The sequence below is a fragment of the Solanum lycopersicum genome, chromosome 10 (assembly GCF_036512215.1).
Source record: "Solanum lycopersicum chromosome 10, SLM_r2.1".
Classification (NCBI taxonomy): domain Eukaryota; kingdom Viridiplantae; phylum Streptophyta; class Magnoliopsida; order Solanales; family Solanaceae; genus Solanum; species Solanum lycopersicum.
In genome coordinates this window covers 21,924,967-21,943,720 of record NC_090809.1, presented here as the reverse complement: position 1 = coordinate 21,943,720, position 18,754 = coordinate 21,924,967, and the positions used below count along the sequence as shown (strand labels likewise).

The 18,754-nt window shown below is 35.2% G+C and overlaps 1 protein-coding gene across 1 annotated transcript; it reads right to left on the bottom strand.

The window, feature by feature from the left end:
• Window positions 1–1,029: 1,029 nt before the first annotated feature.
• On the bottom strand, window positions 1,030–18,036 carry LOC101257119 (putative casein kinase II subunit beta-4). Its single transcript, XM_004248934.5, has 5 exons — window positions 17,545–18,036; window positions 15,842–16,060; window positions 2,252–2,361; window positions 1,931–2,096; window positions 1,030–1,321 (listed from the first exon to the last, which is right to left on the bottom strand). The coding sequence occupies exons 1-5, from the start codon at window positions 17,795–17,797 to the stop codon at window positions 1,191–1,193; spliced, it is 879 nt and encodes a 292-aa protein (XP_004248982.1). The 5' UTR covers window positions 17,798–18,036; the 3' UTR covers window positions 1,030–1,190.
• Between the last annotated feature and the right edge of the window lie 718 nt (window positions 18,037–18,754).

The window sequence follows — 18,754 nt, the reverse complement described above, 5'->3', positions numbered from 1 at the left end:
GAAGTAAGATACGTATGTGTGTATGCGTGCATGCGCGTGCACGTGCGTGTGAGTGTACATAATTCTTTTCTTTTTAACAATTAAAAAGTCTTGTCCGCAACTCACTACATCAAATTTTACGCCAAAAAGAAATATTTTTCTCTTCATTATTATTATATTATTTCTTATTTCATTTATATTTTCTTATTTGTTATTCGTCAAATATAATTCATGGTGAATGTCAATTATCACTTGTTGAATGTTTATTATTTTCTATTAATTTTAAGTACATTGTATTATTTATTTAAAATTTTGTATGTTTGCATTTTTAGTTTAAAAATGTATATGCTTGCATTTTTAATTTTTGTACAAGTTAATTGTAGTTATGTCCAATTATAATTTTAGCAAAATTAACATAACTTTTATTTATTTATTTTTATAATGGCCTGTATAGAAAAATTACTTTATAAAAAAGCCAAATTTTATATTTAAAGTTAATATTTACAAAAATATTGCATAAAGAATAATTAAATATACGAGAGATTTAATTAAAACATACAATTTATATATTATAATTTATAGCAGAATTAATATAAAAAAAATTTTAAATGGCCTGTATAGAAAAATTAATTTAAAAAAAGCTAAATTTTATGTTTAAAATTAACATTATAAAAATATTGTATAAAGAATAATTAAATATACGAGAGATTTAATCAAAACATGTAATTTATATAATATTTAATTAAAAAATAGTATAATAAGATAATATTAAAATATTTAAAAAGTGAGTTCTAGCTAAATTTGGTGTGCGGTGGAGCTCAAAACACCAAAGTTTACGCCTAATTTAAAATTTGATGTAAAATTTGGTGTTGGGTTAGAAATGGTTATCGATCCCATCTGGAATTGGTCCTACTAAAAGTGGAGCGAAACACAAAAGTATCCTAATGTAAAATCCAAATATTAGCAGAGCCAAGACTACATGAAAAATCAGGTGTCAATAGAAGTGGAAGAAGAAATAATAAGATTACAAAAGAAATTTAAGGGGGTAGATTGGCTGGCAACAGTTACTTTTTTCATGAATGAAACAATTTTGAACATTAACAACTCAACATTTCCTGGTTCTACCTTGATAAATTGTACATAAATGTCAGGTGAGAACCATTCACTGGAAACTATTTAATCTCATCACATTTCACAGAGCACCTTCAATCTCAAGTCCTGTGGATCTTAAAACCGAATACCCGTGGAACATAATTCTGTGTTGGCTTTTGCGGCTTCAGGTGTCCATAAGTCATCAAAAAGAGGTGAGGAAATGTTGTCCCGAAGTAAGCTCCATCAATATCTTGGTCAGTCAAAGAAATCAGATCCAGGGAATAGTGATATTTTAGTCGCAGTAAGGGAGCAAACAATAATACGAACTATGAGCAAAACTACTCTTGATGTTTATATGCATCCATGTCCAAACGCAACTTGAACTATGGACTATGGAGAGAATAACAAAATAAAACTGTTTGGAACAAAATCAACCCAAGCTACCAAAAAAAGTTCTTGAGCACCACATAAATGTACTAGTAGAGTGGAGTGGTGTCAAAGGACGGGCAGTGGCATGCTTAATCCCTCAAACTAGGTTGCAGAATACATCGTATGATTCCCCTGGCTCAAGACGCGCTCTAGTGAAGGCACTATATAGAGCCAAGACATGTGCACCATTGCCCTAAGGGCTCTATCATGAAGAGAGTAGATATAGCAATAAATACCCACAAATATATTATTTTTAATCTTTCCCTTCAAATTGAGCCTTTATCCATTAAAGGCAGCACATAATATGCAGTTTGTCCTTGAAGTCCCAATAAATTTCAGTGATTTTTTTCGCTTTTTGCATTCGAAACACTGCTATAGAGGAAATGTGATGAGGAAGAAAAGGCATAAAAGCTATATTAGTGAAGGATACTGCCTTGGTACTTCGATCGTGGATAGTAGATATCTTCACATTTGGGACAGTAAATTTTTACAGTACTTGAACGTGGAATATCAGACTGACCGACTGGAAGACAAGGCTGTCCACTGCAATAAACTCGTGGGCATCTCCCAAAGTCGTAGTTCTTGTACTTCCCTAACTGAAAAATGTTTACCAGGAAATCATTTTCTGAAAAGATGCACGTTAAATAAGCACCACCAATGGAAAGAAAAGGAGTGGAGAAGAGGGGCTAACAAAAGCAGGTAAGACTGAATCACATAAATTACTGAAAGCCTGATATATAAGACGCATTACCATTGCAGCCATTCCCTTGCTAGTCAAAATATACCGGACGTGGATCAAGCCATAAAGCATCTCTGCTGCTGATTCAACCAATTCATTTTGCTCTTCAGTGAACATATCACCTATTCAAAGCAGGAGAAATTTTCAAAAGATCACAGCAGGAAAAACTACAAAATCACTTTTACAAATGTCAAAAGTGTAATCCATTTTGAATTAGTGTTGACATTTTTAGTGGCACTAAAGTAGACCTGAATTTGCACTTGTGAATACAAAAAATGTTTTTGTTTATTCAAAAGGAAGTTGATATCAAAAATAAATTAATCGAAAAGCCAGGTAGGACATGGTATGCACAAGGACATGCTGGCAAATATAAGGCCGGAATACAATTATTTTATCCAAGATTCAAGAGTTCAAATAGAAAGAAAATAATATCATCCAAGCATAATATCATCAGTTTTCCAAGCATTAGAATTCTTTCAGAGACCATAATATCTGATTACAGCTATATGTCTCTTCCAAGAGGAAGTACATGAAAATTCCATATTATATAAAGCAGACAGAATTAAGTTGCAAGTTGCAAGAGAAAACCATTATAGAAATTGTCTCCACTCATCCAATTAAGCCTAATAGTCCCAGACTTCCAGTCCAAATGAAGCAAACAATCTGATTTAGAAAAGGTGGGATCCAATTCAATTTTTCATAAACCAAAAGGTTAATTTGTATCATAAAACAGATGGCAACATGCTTCATATATTTAGCAGGTTCATCAACAGAGGTTAAATACTTTTTCCAAGATGTGCTAATTTTTTACCAATAACCACCCCCAGATAACACAATCTTCAGGAGTGTTTACCTACTGAGACATAAAATTATGAGAATTCCTTAAAAGAAAACCTTCTTATATGATGCACAAGTACTACACAGCAGAATTTAAATAATCTGCCCAATAAAAAATGGAATTGAAGTATGCTGCCACAGAAAGAATAACTAAATGGTGGATGTGGCAGATTAATCGTTGATCCAGCCATACAAGGTAAATATATCATTGCATGTTTGCATTAGATGAGAGATGAAGTATAGATCTCTCAAAAAAAACTACCAATGGATAATCAAAAACCACAAATTCTCCTGCAGCAGATTTATGGATGAACAAAAACATTGACTGGTGATGTTTTAGATGAATTGTTTGGTTCATATATCTGATTCTTTTGCCGTCAACTTTCTCCGATGACTTTTCTCTTTTCTAGATATGGGAGAGAATAATTTTTTTATTTCAGACGACAAATGTTTTGAGTTATTAAACACTAGTGAAAATTATGATCAATGGTTCACTCTGATTGAACGTGGGAAGAGGTTTACTAGCAGCATCAGAATCAATGAAGCAAATCTGTGTTGCGCGTGTAAAGCTATCCTTGAAGCTTCGCAGGGAAGGGGAAATCGGTGCAGAAGGTGGGCAAGAAAGATCCAATGTTACTCATAGAGGGTAATCCAAAATTTCAACATATATGGCCGGTACGTGAGGATAGAAACTCTGCTTGGGAGAAAAAAGCATCGGTGATTATCCCGGAGAATGACTACACCTGGGGGTGGGAAGATATTGCAGGGAAGATCAAAAATTTCTGGGGAAGGCTGTTAATCCACCATTTCAGCTCGCAGATTCAAAGGTAAAATCATATTTTCAAGCAGCATAAATTACTAATTGGCCAACTAATTCTGACAAATCTTCAGAGTCTCAGGCAATAGAAAAGGAGAATTTCCTTGCAAAGTGAATAGTTAGAACGTTCAACAACTCTTTTAATATCAGCCCTAATCGAGAGATAATTCAAAAATGATTTCTCAACAGATGGCAAATCATTGCAGGACTTAGAGTCGCTCCCATAAATCACAACAAATTTCTCTTCGAGCTACACTCCAAGCAGGAAACTATAAGAGTCAAAAATGGTGATTGGTTTTAGAACAAAAGAAGGCTGACTCTCAATTTGCAGTCACCGGCTGCTGAATCCGAAGTAACACACAGAGACACAGGTCAGAGATGGGTGAAGGCGTTTGGGATCCCCTTGCATGCTTGGACGACTGAAAATTTCAAGAAAATAGGAGACCAATGCGGGCGGATATGTAGACTGATCAAAACACAGAGAACAGGAATCAACTTTATTGGGCTCGCATCTGTGTACTCTAAAATGGAATTTCCAATGAAAGTGGTTGCTGCCCTTCAATATCAGAGCATCCTACACTAGTTGGAACTCTACGGAAGTTCTAAAATCCATCAGGAAAATCTGGATCACGACCCCAGCTTGTATTTTGTGGATTATTTGGAATGAAAGAAACAGGAGATATTTTGATGGAGTTTTAACTCCAATTTGTAAGCTTAAGGTTAGTTGTCTAGTTAACCTTTTTAGTTGGGCCAACTTTTCCCCTGAAAATAACTTAGATCACTACCTAGATTTTGTCAGCTCCTTGACCCTATAAGTTTTCTGTTCTGACGGAGCTGACAGTCCCCCCCCCCCTCTGTACCGTTACATCTACTGGATGACTTGATGAAATATAACTTCATCAACAAAAATGAAGTATAGTTTATAGCATGATCCCATATGCACTAACAACATTAGCTCTGCAGGGACTCGAAATACCAACATGATTGCAATAATGGTGACCTTGATATGCCAAAGACAAAAACCAACACAAATCCCAACGGTTGTTTGGTATGAGAGATATAGTAGAAATACAGTGTTCAGGAAAAGCGATGAAGCGAAGCGATGCGAGCCTTCTACCCTTCACGGACTAGAACGAGTATGAGAGCGCTTCATCGCTTAAAGCGTGAAGCGGGGCCGTGTCACTTTTTTTCCTCTTCACGCTTCCCCGTACACTAGGTAGAATGAATAATCTCGGGGATTATTTCATCCTACACTTGGTGAGGGGTATTAGTTAGGCCCTGAATTATGTATCCCACCATTTATACTATAATGATGGGATAGTTATCTCATATATACGGTGGGATAACTAATCCTGTGGAATATCTCAATCCATGGGAGGGATAAGTTATCCCATATATATGTTGGGGTAACTAATCATGAGGAATGTATCAATCCATGGGATAACTTTGTCTATCCCACCCCCATACCCAATACCCCCCTCAAGGTTTAAGTTTAGTATGGATTGAACTATGTGATCCTGTAACAAAAATATAGAATCTGTCCCTACCATAGTTCACGTCTTACTTATCCAACTCTTTACCCCACCCATCTTTGCACACTAGCCCTTGCAAAATGATTGCCCCCTTTTAGCTATAACCAACAAATATATATCTATAGCGTATAGCAGGCGTGAACATTTGAATTTCCTAATGCATTTGTGAGCACCATAACCGAAGTTGCTCGAACTCGGGTGCTTGTACCCTATACGGGTGCGGATCTGGAGGTTGGATCCTTCATGATCTAGTTTTTAAGATTCGGAGATATGGATCCATGTATGGATATGGATACGGGGATTCGCCTAAAAATAATTAAAATATTTCAAAATAGTGTTATGTAACATCCAAAAAATTGATAGGTGAAACTATAGCCTTACGTTAGAGTTTTAGAATTTTATGTGTGGTTTAGAGTTGTAAAATAACTCCCTGCACTTAGAATAATGTTTTTAGGGCTAAATGTCAAGGTACGACCCCCCAAGGGCCAAACTAGAGTCTTGAGGACCCTAAATTAGCCCCAAAAATTTGGCAAAGTATAAGTTCAAGGAAGAGTCCAAGGAAGGTGAAAGAATCCACGACCGGTGAACCTAAGACTAGTGAAAAATATTCAAAACAAGGTTCTAAGGAAGGGTTCAAGATCAATGGAAGAGTCCACAGCCTGTGAGCCCCATTTTTGTGAACAATATTCTAAGGCAAGTATTTAAGGAAGGGTTCAAGGACGGTGGAAGAGTCCACGGCCGGTGAACTATCCTTGAACCAAAGCCCTGTGAAATATATTTTAAGGCAAGGCTCTAAGGAAAGGGTTCAAGGATGGTGGAAGAGTCCACGGTTGGTGAACCCAAGCATTGTGAAAGATATTCAAAGGCGAGATCTAAGGAAGGGTTCAAGATGGTGGAGTCCACAATTAGTGAACCCATCCTTGAAACCAAGCCTTGTGAAAATTTTTCCAAGGATTGGTGAACCCATCCTTGAACCCAAGCCTTGTGAAAATTTTTCTACGGTAATGATTGACGGACGTATCCACTACCAGTAGAATGGTCCGCACACGATAGACCCATCCGTGGAAATTTACTTTGAAAAGTAAATTTTACGCCACAAGTCCATGGAGGGGATCACGGCTCATGGGAGCCTCTCGTGGTACTTGCCTTAGTTTTTTTAGACAATCCACGTGGGGGGCAAAAAGGAGCAATTTTGTAAATTCTAATTTTTAGTCCAACTAAAATGGGTATATTTTATATTATTTTTAAATCAGTATATAAGATTTTTTAAGTCATTAAACACCCAAACTAGATCAATTTCACAAAGACCCGAATAAAAATCAAAAGTTCATCTTCCTCACAATATTTTTCTCTAAAAATCCAACAAGAAGAAGAGTAAAATTGAAGCTTGGACTAGAAGAAATCAAGGGTTTTTCATCAAATTCATTCAAGAGTCATCATCAAGGTATGGTAGTTTTCATCCATGGTAGACTCCCCCCATGGAGCCCCTTCAAAACTTGATTTTAAATCTAACAATTTTCCTCAAAAAGAAGGGTTTAGTCGACTAGCATGGGTTTTTAAAAAAATGTTTTAATGGTGCAATTATAATGGGTTATGATTGAATTGATGATTTGTGGTTGAATTATGGTGAAATTCCACCAAGAACCCATGGATTCCCTAAATTGCAAAATTGTGATCTTAATGTGGGTGATTGATTTTAGAAGCAGGTAAATGGGTCTTATTTAGATTAATTGAATTGATTGAATTATATTACTACTCATTATCTAATGTAGAAATTCTAGATGTTAGGTTAAATGTGATTTATGATCCTTGAAGGGCAAATTATTCGTATAATCATGATGCTTGTGTACATACTTTATGAATTCAATGAAAGTAATGTGATCATGACTATAATGCAATAGTGATATTGTTGAAAGGTTATTCTCAATTATACACTTGTGAAGGATAATGACATGTTGTGAAAGGTTTTTCAATGTAATGATACACCTTGAATTGGTAGGCTTAGGGCATCCACTTCGGTAGGCCAAGTGGCTTCCCTTTCATAAATGACTAATGGAGTATCCTAGGCTTTGTCTTGAATCGATAAACCATTTATAGCCCTTTCATGATGATCTATGAACTACTATAATGATGAACCTTGAATCGGGAAACCTAAGGATAGTAGCCCTTCATGAGGATTCAATGAGCTTTCCTAATAATGTACCTTAAATCGGTAGCCTAAGGGCACCCTTTCATGTGTGTAAAAATGTACTTTGGGTCGATAGGTCAATGGCATCCCTCTCATGAGTAATAATGTTAAAAAGAGAATGAACTACTCTATGGGAATTTAATGCTTAGCCCCGAGTGGATATTGTGAGGTGAAAGCTCTCCCTATGTTAAGTCAAGTTTCTAGTAACAACCTCCTCATCCCATAACTATGTGTCCACATAGGTTATAGCTAGTGGATCCACCTAAGCTAAATGACCGATTCTACCTTAGGCAAGTAGACCAACCCTTTACGGTGTGGGATAGACACCGGATACCATGATTTGCTTCATGGTCTATGTCGGTTAGGGCTTATTCCCATCATATGAATTATGTGCTATGGTTATTTGTGAGGTTCTATGAAGTGCGGGTAATAGTATGGGATGTCATTCATGCATTGCACGAGTAGGCTTTGAGAGTGGCTATGGTGTGTTACTCAAATGTCATATTGTCTAATGAAACGAATGAGCTCATAATGATGCTAATGAGAATGTTCACTTAAAGGCTTAATGTAATAATGAATGCTTAACTTGGATTGTTATTATGAGTTGTTTTCCTTGTCGTGACTTATAAATACGAAGGTTCCTTGTCTATGTGTATTAACTAAAGATGAGAATGAAGAATGGTAAGTATGATTATGATGGCCTCAAAGTGGTACTTATTATGTGTGGTATTATGGAATGCTATTCATCCATTGCACAATTATAACTTAGGGTTACCTAAAAATGGTTCCATTATGTGTTATAATGACTTATACGATGAATATGCTTATGTTTTATGTGTTTATGCTAAAAGTGCATGAGGATCCTCTAACTTGTTAAATGCATGGTTTTCAACCGACATTGATTTTTGCATGGCTATCATACTTCATTCATATTTGTGTTAACCCATATTTCTTCTACATTTTTCTACAAAGTGTAGGTCTCGGTGTTTGAGGTGTTTTTCTTGGACACAAGCTTGGATTGACTATTCTCCTAGCTTGTGTTGAGTCCTCAATATTCGAGGACATATGAGTCTTTAGTAGTTTCCTTCATGTCATTTTACGTTTCGGACTATGTTGAAGGGATGTGACCTTGCTTGCTTTTATAAAGACTTCGATTGTATTGATAAAGTTAGACTTCTGCTTGCTTTTATAAAGACTTTGGTTGTATGGATAAAGTTTTTTAAACTCTGCATCATTTCTTATGCCTTTTGTTATGAATGATATGAGGCTTGTATGAGGCTCTTCAGAGTCTTGTACGTCGTGTTACATTCGGGGTGTAGGCTCGGGTCGTGACACGTTATTAAACCTAATTTACGTGGAGAACTTGAGAAGAATCCTAGAAGGAGATTAACAGAAAGGAGTGACATAGAAATTTCAATATAAAAGGTATACCATTTTCTTCAATTTCACCTTAGTTTTTGTATGGACTGTTGAAATCATTCAAACTGTCCCATCAATTTTGGTCAAGGTACCTGAAAATGGTTGATCAGATCGGACACGGATCCCACACCCACAGCCATGTCGTGTCAACAAGGGTACAACACCAAAAGTGAAGAGTTCGAGCAACTTAGACCATAACAACTTAAGGTACCAGCGACGTGCTTATGATGCCTAGTCAATTGGTTCAACTCGCACTATTCATGTAGGTATACACTGAGTAAATACAATCAACGTCATTAAAAATTAGAACACTGACTTAATGATTTGGAGTTCTAATTTTTTATCAATAATCAAAGTCTCTCCAAACAAACTCAAAACAAAATTGCAAAAATACATTCTCCCTCCGTTTCAAAAAGAATGACCATATTTCCTTTTTAGTCTATTTCAAAAAGAATGACCCCTTTCCTTTTTTGGCAACACTTTAACTTTAACTTTCCATGTGGCATCTTTAAGACTACAAGATAAAAGAGCATTTTGATACATTTGACATAACTTTAATTTAGAACCACAAGATTAAAAGGTCTACGTTCTTTTCTTATATTCCATTACAAATCAAACTAGGTCATTCTATTTGAAACGGAGGGAGTACAATTGTACCTGGTCCAAAAGTGTCGAGTTTAGGTAATATAAACTAAGACCTTAAAACGTAGGGTTTCCTAAATTGATCTTTAGCTTCTCTTTCTACATTGAGGATGTTGCCATTGTCACTTCCAAATGTTGGTCTTCGACTCCTTTTTCTCTCCGTGATCAACTTCCTTCATTGTCAATGGAGTTCATTCTTCTTTGATGTTGCCACTGAAACGAACCATTAACTCATCCCAAGTTTGTAATCTAGAAGAGACCCGAGAGTTTTGTTGAAACTTGAAAGAGGATTATAGAACCCTGTATTCAGCTCCATATTTCTTTGTAAGCATTCTTGTTTTTGTCTTAGTTCCTTCTTATTTTCAACTTGTATTAGTTGAAGCAATAGAGGAGAAAACTATGTTGCTCCCGATCTCCTTCCTTTTTTAGCTCTCTGTTGAATTTTTTCACCCTCGCTTTTTGTTGGTGAACCTTTTTGTTGGCTAACGTAACTTAGGCTAGGTTCATAAGAAAGAAGAGTTGAATTCTAAACTGTTAAAAGCAATGTTTGGCCACTTCTTGGGCAAAATAACTGCAAGAAAGCTACGTTAGCCTACAAAAAGGTTCACCAACAAAAAACGATGGTTGAGAAAAATCCAATTGACAGTTCAAAAGGAGGGAGACAGGGAGCAACATGGTTTTCTCATCTACTACTTCAACCAAAGAAGATAAAAGGATTGATATAAATTAAAATGGAAAGGAACTAAGACGAAACCAATAATACTTACAAAAAAAAACTATGGAGCTGGATACAAGGTTCTAACCCTCGGTGGAATTTTACTGAAACTCTTGGACCTCCACCAAATTACAATCCTGGAACATTTATTGTTGTTCCAAGGGACAACATCAAAGAAAAAGCAAAGAGAAAGGGATAAAAATAAACTTTTGCAAGCTGAGAAAAAAGCACGAGTTCCATTGACAATGAGGGAAATTTAATCACCCAGACCAAAATGAGTCGAAGACCAACGTTTGGAAGGGATATCGGTAACATCCTTAGTAAAGAGAAAGAGAAGCTAAGGACCAATTTAGGGAACTTCATTGTAGGGTCTTTTTATATTATCTGAATTCGGACGCTATGGGCCAAGTTTAGTTGTATACATATTTGCAATTTCATTTTGTTTTAGGCTCATTTTGAGCCTGTTTGGACAGACTTTTATTATTGAATAAAAGGACCTTTAGTCAATAATTTGCTTTAGAAATAATTATAATAATATCATGAAAAAAGGTAGGAAACTGAATAAAGTTGCACAATACTATGTCCTTAAGATCATGACCCTATTTACAAGAGATGAATTCTGGATTTAGAAGAAGTGATACCTTTTAATAAGGGGGTCTTACGTAACTGAACAGACAACAAAAAAGTTTTAAACAAAAATGGTCGTATGTATATGAGTAATGTATTGATATTGTACAATGTTATTAAAAATGAGTGCTCCATTGCTTAAAGCGAGAAGCAAAGTGAAGCACCAGGTTATCACTTTTCTACTCGGAAGCAAGGCTATCGTGAAAAAACAAGCGCTTCTAGCACTTAATCGAGAAGCAACGCAATAATTAAAGCGGGAAAAAGCTTGCTTAAGTGAGGTTAGATTAACTAGTTTTTTTTTAAAAAAAATGTAAAAACACTTGCACCACTTCTTGCTAAACATTTCCCTCCATTTCACTTTCTCTGGTGCAACTGAAATGTATGTTTTTCATCTTCTCTTTTTTTCTCTAACTCTATAATTTGAGTCAACTACTAGGCAGTTTTATCAAAGGCGAAAAGCGCAAAAAAGCTCTAGGGTATGTGGGGGCTTTAAGCGCAAATAAGTGTGGGCTTTAATGAAAAAAGGCGCAAAGGGAGAATAAAATACAAATATACATGTTTAGTCCAAGACTAATAATTATTAACATTAATGACAATATATGACCAAAGAAATTGAAAAAAAAAACATCATAAAGTGAAATATCATTTAGTTTTCACTTCTTCATAAGAGGCTCATGGCAAGAAAACATTTTGCCTTAGAATCTTGATGATGATACTAAAGCGCACATAAAGCGAGGTGAAGCGCTCAACAGATTTTGAGCCTCGCTTCAGGGCTTAAGCCTTTGACAACACTACTACTAGGTGTTTTTTTAAACTTGTTTTGCAATGCTATTGTAGGTCACATTCTACAATTCTTTTCTTCTATTTTTTGATATAATCCTCTGCTATTGCGCTGCAATTAATCCGCTCTATTTTTTCCTTTTTAGCAATTTTTTACTCTACTTTGTATTCCTTCCCCTATTATGCTCTTTTTTCCATGTTTTGAAATTTTCCCTCTATTTTGTTATGTTTTTTGTTGTTGTCATCTTTGTTTTCACTGTTCTATATTTTTGTAGTTAATTCTATTTTTTATTAAATAGCACGAAAAGAGATCTAGCTTGGGCAACACAATTGTAGGTCACATTCTGCAATTCTCTTCTTTTGTTTTCAATTTTTCAATATAATCTTCTCCGCTACTACGCTACAACTAATCCACTCTGCTTCTTCTTTTTATTGTTTTGTTTTTTATAGTCTATACTATATTTGAATTCAATGTCACAAAAAGAGAGGTCCAACTTGGGTGTACCGTAGGGGTGGGGGCATAAATAGCGAAAAGCCAAAAACCAAACTAATTTGGTTGATTTCATTTTTTTTATTTTTTTGAATTTCAATTTTTTTGTTTGGTATTCGGTGTAAGGGTAAACCAAAAAAATTCGGTGCACCGAAAAAACCAAAATTTAATTAACTAGATTTAAAATAATATTTTAAATTTTATTAATTATATATTTTAAATTTTAAACCAAAACATTTTAATATTTGACCCACCCAATTCCAAATTTTGGAGCCCCTAGTCTTAAAACAAACAAAAGAAAACTAACAAGTCATACTTCTTACTTCATAACACAGCCGCAACCCACACTCTAGTCTTCCCTTCGAATTTTCACAAGAATCTCAATTCTCAGTCTTCTTTGCGGCTACCGGCATGACTTCTCTCCAACAGTGTAAGGTATCTCTTAGTCGCGACAATATGTAAGTTGTAACTCTCACTCTCGTCTGACATATCTCACTCTCTGTCTCTCTTCTCAGGCGGCTCTATTTATTTGTGTTGTCAAATTTAAAATGCTCGTCAATACCTACTACTGCTACAAAAAATCTTTTTTTTAATGATTTCATAGATTGCTATTGGTTGTGCTAGAGTGACTTGGTTCTTTTGTTGTTATTTAGTCTTCAATAATCACCTTGCGTTTTCATTCTCTTACACTATAGTCTTATAGTTACTCAATTACTCTTTTAAATTTTCACTTATGGTAGATGGAGGATGAAAGTAGAGTTACTATTGCCCAGTTCAAATGATCACTTAACGAGCTACAATGAAAAACAAAGAAATGGGACCAAGATCCAGAGCTTGGCAGCATTTCGATAGGTGGTTGAAAATGGTATTAGTAAAGCAAAGTGCAAGTATTGTCACCAGCTTCTTGCTTATGCTTCCATCAATTGTACAATATGATTGAACCAACATTTAGCAAGGTGCCATTTTATAAACCTATCATTGAAAAGTCCCTCTCAACACAAGATAAACTTTCCATCTAAGTAAGCACCACTTTGGAAATTTGAACAAGAATTAGTTAGGAGGATTTTAGTTGAGAAAATAATTGTGGATGAACTACCTTTTGGCTTCATTGAGAAGGAAGGCTGCAAAAAGTTTATAAATCAAGTCCAACCTCTGTTTTAGATTCCTCCTCATAGAACAAAAACAAGGGGTTGTTATGAACTTTATGGTGAACTTAGATACAATCAAAAAAATCCATCCACAAAAGTAAGATTTGCATCACCACTGATACATGAAAATTAATGCAAGGAGTTAATTATATGTGTTTGACTGCTCACTTGATTGGGTGTTGCATAAAAGGAACACTAATTTTTGCCAAATCTCTAGTCATAAGGGTGGGTAAATGGCAGAGGCTAATGGTAACTGCTTGCTTGATTGGAACTTGGACAAAGTATTTTGTGATACTGTTGACAATGTTTCTTCTAATACTCTTATGGTTACACAATTGTCAAAGCAGATCGATATGTGGGGAACTAATATAATGGGTGGTGAGCATCTTCATGTGAGATGTATGGTTCACATACTTAACCTAATTGTGCAAGAAGATTTGAAGGAAATTGATATTTCTGTCAAACGAGTTAGGCAAATGGTGAGGTATGTTAAATCATCTCCAGCAAGACCAAGAAACTTTGTGAAATGTTGTGTAGTCTAAAAGATGGAATGTAATAAAACATTATCGCTCAATGTGCCTACTATGTGGAATTCCGCCTACCTGATGCTGGAAAAGACACAACATTTTGAGAAGGTCTTTGATAGGTTTGAGATCTTTTTGATGCAAATTTTAAAACTTAGTTATCTACTCATGTTTGTGAAGATGTAAGTATTGTAGATGCACTTGAATGTGATGATTGGGCAAATGTGAGAAATGTGGTAAAAGTTTCTTGAAAAGTTTTATGAGCTTACCATAAAGGTTTCTAGGTAGGATACATGTAGCTAGATGTATATTTGAAATTGTGTTTAACAAGTGACGGTCTTGATTTAAGTACTATCATTGGGCATATGATCAAAAAAACTCAGGAGCTATTGGGGTAATCCTAAAATATGAACCCAATGATTTATATTGCTTCCGTGTTAGATCCTCGTAATAAGTTTGTGTATGTTAGCATTAAAGAGCTATTTCGGGAGGAAATAGGAAGTAAGTAGATAAAGGAGTGAATGTTTATATGAAAGCTTTGTTTGGAGACTATTTGAAAAAAAAAAGGTTGGACCCATTCGTGGACCCCTAAAGTTGACACTAATTTTTACTTACACCTAAACTAAGATTTGTTCATTTTAAACACCTCATGCCAGGACTCAATGTGTTATTTTGACACTTTTTGCTTATATGATATAGTGATTGTAATACACTCGCTTATGGCGCGGCGCGTGAAAGACTTATTTAGCCACTTCTTAGTTATTTCTTCTTCTTCTTCTCCATATTAATCTTCAGTTAATTTCCTTACTAAATTTATAATTTTATTATTCTTCATGCGCTATTCAACTAAATTTTCTTAATAATGCTTTCATAACAACACCACTTTGGGCAGGGCATCCCAGTGCACAAAGCATCATCTGTTCACACGGGATTTGAGGACCCAAGGGGTATGCTGTACACAACCTATTCTAATCAAAGCACTAGTAGTTGCTTCCACGATTTGAACTCGTGACCTATTCACAAGAAGACAACTTTACCGCTTAACATTAACTTTTTCGTAAACTAACATAACTAAAATTAGTTGGTTGATTTTTCCTGAAGGAGGACATCATTGCACCTTGGTACACCTCATTGAAACGCAGACAAACCTAAGCAAGTGAAGCGACCAACCAGCACTTACTTCCATTCGGTTCTTAAGTACAACTCGGGCATGCCTTCAATCAAATTGAGTGTAACATGAAAACCCTATGAAGCATAAAACAACATCAGAGAATTAACCTAAATAGTCGCTCATTCAACAGCTTAAACTAAAAATAGCCTGTGCATGTATAGTATGTGTATATATATGTATAATCAGTATGTAATCCATGTATACCGACTAGAAAAGTAAATAATGAACCCGCCAACTATTTCTGTAAGGATCCCCAAACATCAGTAGACATCATTTCTTACAAACCTTAACACTAAGAAAGGGCATGTGTAAAAACTCATTTAGTTCATCTCAAATCCAAATTCATGCATTTGTCTACAAACGATCTAACCAGCTAAGCACAATCTCGCATGGTACGTTACCAGAGACTAACTTTTCCCTTTTCCAGCCTTGAAAACCAAGTAGCTCAGTCAACCTCAAAATATGAAGTCAAGCTTACTAGTTTAGAAACGTGTAGACTTTACACCGAAATTAACATAGTATTAATTTGTATTAGAAAAAAAAGACAGAGTTCCACAGGGAAGTGTGAAGCAAGGTAGAAAATAAAACCATGTTTTACCTAGTTCTTTCTATCTACAGAAAACCAACAACTTGAATCATTCAACAGTTTAGACAAGTCAAATGTTGTTATCCTGCAATTCATCAGAAAATCTAAAGAAGCAATTGTACTTACCATGAGATGATTCAACATCAAGGATTAAGTCAAGTGCATAGTCATAGTATGGAACTTGACCACTCAATCCACAAAGATTAAAATCATCTTGAATGTAGTCATCATCAACCTCACAAAAGAACTCATTCCCACGCAGGTTACAAAACCAAGAAATCCATGATGTGTCATCTCCATCAGAACCACTAACATCAGATTCTTCACTGTCTGATTCAGATTCCTCTGCAACGTACACAGCCATTGGCATTTACTCATATCAGGTTTGACATGCAAGTAAGAAAGTCGGAACTAAGAAAGCAGAAGCATAGGCAAAATAAGTGCAGCCATTGTACTAAATGGCCGGTGTCATTAGTGTAACCAAAATATAGCAAAAATGTTTTGGCTTTTCCTAAGGGGAGTAATGAAAATATAGAGGAAACATGTTCTGGCTTTTCCTAAAAGGAGTAACAAAAATATAGCGGAAACTATCTTACTCTTTCCAGTATCTATGGGTAAAATACGCCAACTCTCTGACATAAAGCACTGGAAGATACCACTAATCAAAATTCAAGGTTGGTGTAGAAAGATTAGTGAAAATAGAGTGGAAACATGAGTTGGCTTTCCAAGTAATTGCGGGTAGCAAGGAGAAACAAATTGATAAATACTCTTGGTTTCAATTGTTGTGAGATACCAAATGAGAGCATCATTTATAACCACATTACCCCACCACCCTAAACCATAACTGTCAGATGTTGCAGTTGAGTACTCATTAATAAATCATCTACAATGAATCCACTTGTCAGGAAGTCCCAAGTAAGCAAGTCTAAGAATCCGACAAAAGAAGCAATCGCTAAAGAGACCTACTATCGAAAGTCACAACTTACAACCGAGAACGTGACATGCTTACAACCAGAATATTTTGCAAAAAAAATGGAGTATAACCTTTTTAGAACCAGGTGATCCCCAACAGCTAATGGTACACAAAATGAAATTACATGTATAATGGGTCCACCAGTCTACCCTTCTCCACTTAAATACAAGTCCTTTGTCTGGGTTCAAACAGGTGATGTGTACCTAACCCACACATCATGCGTCTAAAACCATATAAGATTTTACCTTAAATGGTTTTGAGAATCTAGAACTATCTACAATGGAACTTTAGAAGATACAAAAGGAACCTCGAGCAGAATAGAATAGCATTCCAGTAACAGCTTTTCCAGTCATGTTCCCCCTTTGACACTTGACATAACTTTTTCCTGATCACATTCTACGTTTTTCTTTTTTGATAAGGTGCCATAATCCTGACCACATTCGAGATGCTTTCCGAAGAAAAAGAACATCCTATTACTCCAGCCAAGTTAAAACACATTTTATCAGGATATAAACCCCTACTTAAAGAACATAAATCCATGCAAGACAACCCCACTGAGAAGTGCCAAATTAGATCCTTTACATATACATACAGATAAATATAAAGTTCAGTGAATTTTAGAACCAATTTACATGTATAATTTGAACAAGAAAAAGAGAGCCAGTTGGATCTCCAAAAAAAAAAAGTTGGAAAGAAAAGAGAATTGATTGGACCAATTAAAAAACAAAATATCAGACCAAACCTAAAGCCTCAAACTCATCTCCAGCTAAATGAATGATATATGAGAACAATGTAATGCACTAAAAAACATAAATATTGATAGGGAAAAAAAATTAACATAAAAGATAATCCTTACCATCGGAGCACTTGTTTTTTGTGGTGGGAGTAGATGAAGAGAGAGTGTCACGCTGATGATCCATATGATGATTAGGATGACGCTGATGCAATTTTCCAGTAACTGTAGATGTAGAGGGAACAGTTTTGTCCTTCAACGCCCTTGACGTAGACGCTAAAGACTTGTCCAACTGCTTATCTAATGCATCGTTTATTCGCTTACCTCCAACCATTTCCGATTTGGAAGAACCACCACCACCTCGATCTCTATACATTTCCTTTCTTTCTCTATAACAATAACTATATCTATGTCTCTATCAACGAAATGGCGAGAGATCGAGAAGAACTTTGTGTGTTCAGGAGAAAAGGAGATAACTAGGGTTTCGTCTAACAATCCACGGAGGAAGGACACCAGACTTCCTCAGCTTCTATTTTCTCTTTCTTCGTTTTTTTTTTTTTTTAATTTCTCAAATTGAATTGTGTAATCTTGTTTCTATTTCGATTTGGATAAGTTATTAGTTAAAATTAAAATCAAATCAATTTAAATTGATTTGGAAATTTCTAAATCAAACTAAATCAATAAAATAAAATAACTATCGGTTTGATTGATTTTTTCTGTTCAAATTTGTTAAGCATATACGCATCTCGATAGACACAAACACTTAATATATGAATAATTCACAAATAAGCTTATTACATGAATAAATTAATTCATCCAATGTTCCAAGTTTTAGGGGATTTTTTGAAAAAAAGTGACAATAAGGTTTTAAAATAAATGGGTGGTGATATAAGTTTTAAGTATCGGTATAGGTGACAATTATGTGATTAATGATTAAGGAATGTGGAGTTACCTTCAAATTTATAAGTTGACGATTTGGTCATCGTTCTTTTTTGCTTGCTTGTCTTTCTTTCCATTCTCTTCATCTTTTTCTTGTTCTTTTCGTACATTATTGGTCTTGGCTGCTAGTCCTTGAGCTTTCTTCTTTTCTTCTTCTTGAATCAGATTTAACTAATTTAGTCAGTGGATTAGATTTTGTTTGCTCTTAATTGAAATTACTTCATAAATGATTACGGTCATACACCATTATTTTGATATGTAAAATTAATAGTTCTTTGAAATCATTCATCGTCATTTGGGCATCTGTAATTTTTTCAGTAATTTACATTCTCGTTTCCAACATATTGCTATATGTTGCAACAGATTGCTATATGTTGCAACAATTGACTATTGG

Coding starts and splice junctions, on each gene's coding strand:
- LOC101257119 (XM_004248934.5), bottom strand. CDS start 17,797: ATGTATAGAGATCGAGGTGGTGGTGGTTCTTCCAAATCGGAAATGGTT. Junction 2,097..2,251: donor GCAAGGGAATGGCTGCAATG/GTAATGCGTCTT, acceptor AACATTTTTCAG/TTAGGGAAGTACAAGAACTA. Junction 1,322..1,930: donor ACGATCGAAGTACCAAGGCA/GTATCCTTCACT, acceptor TGACTGACCAAG/ATATTGATGGAGCTTACTTC.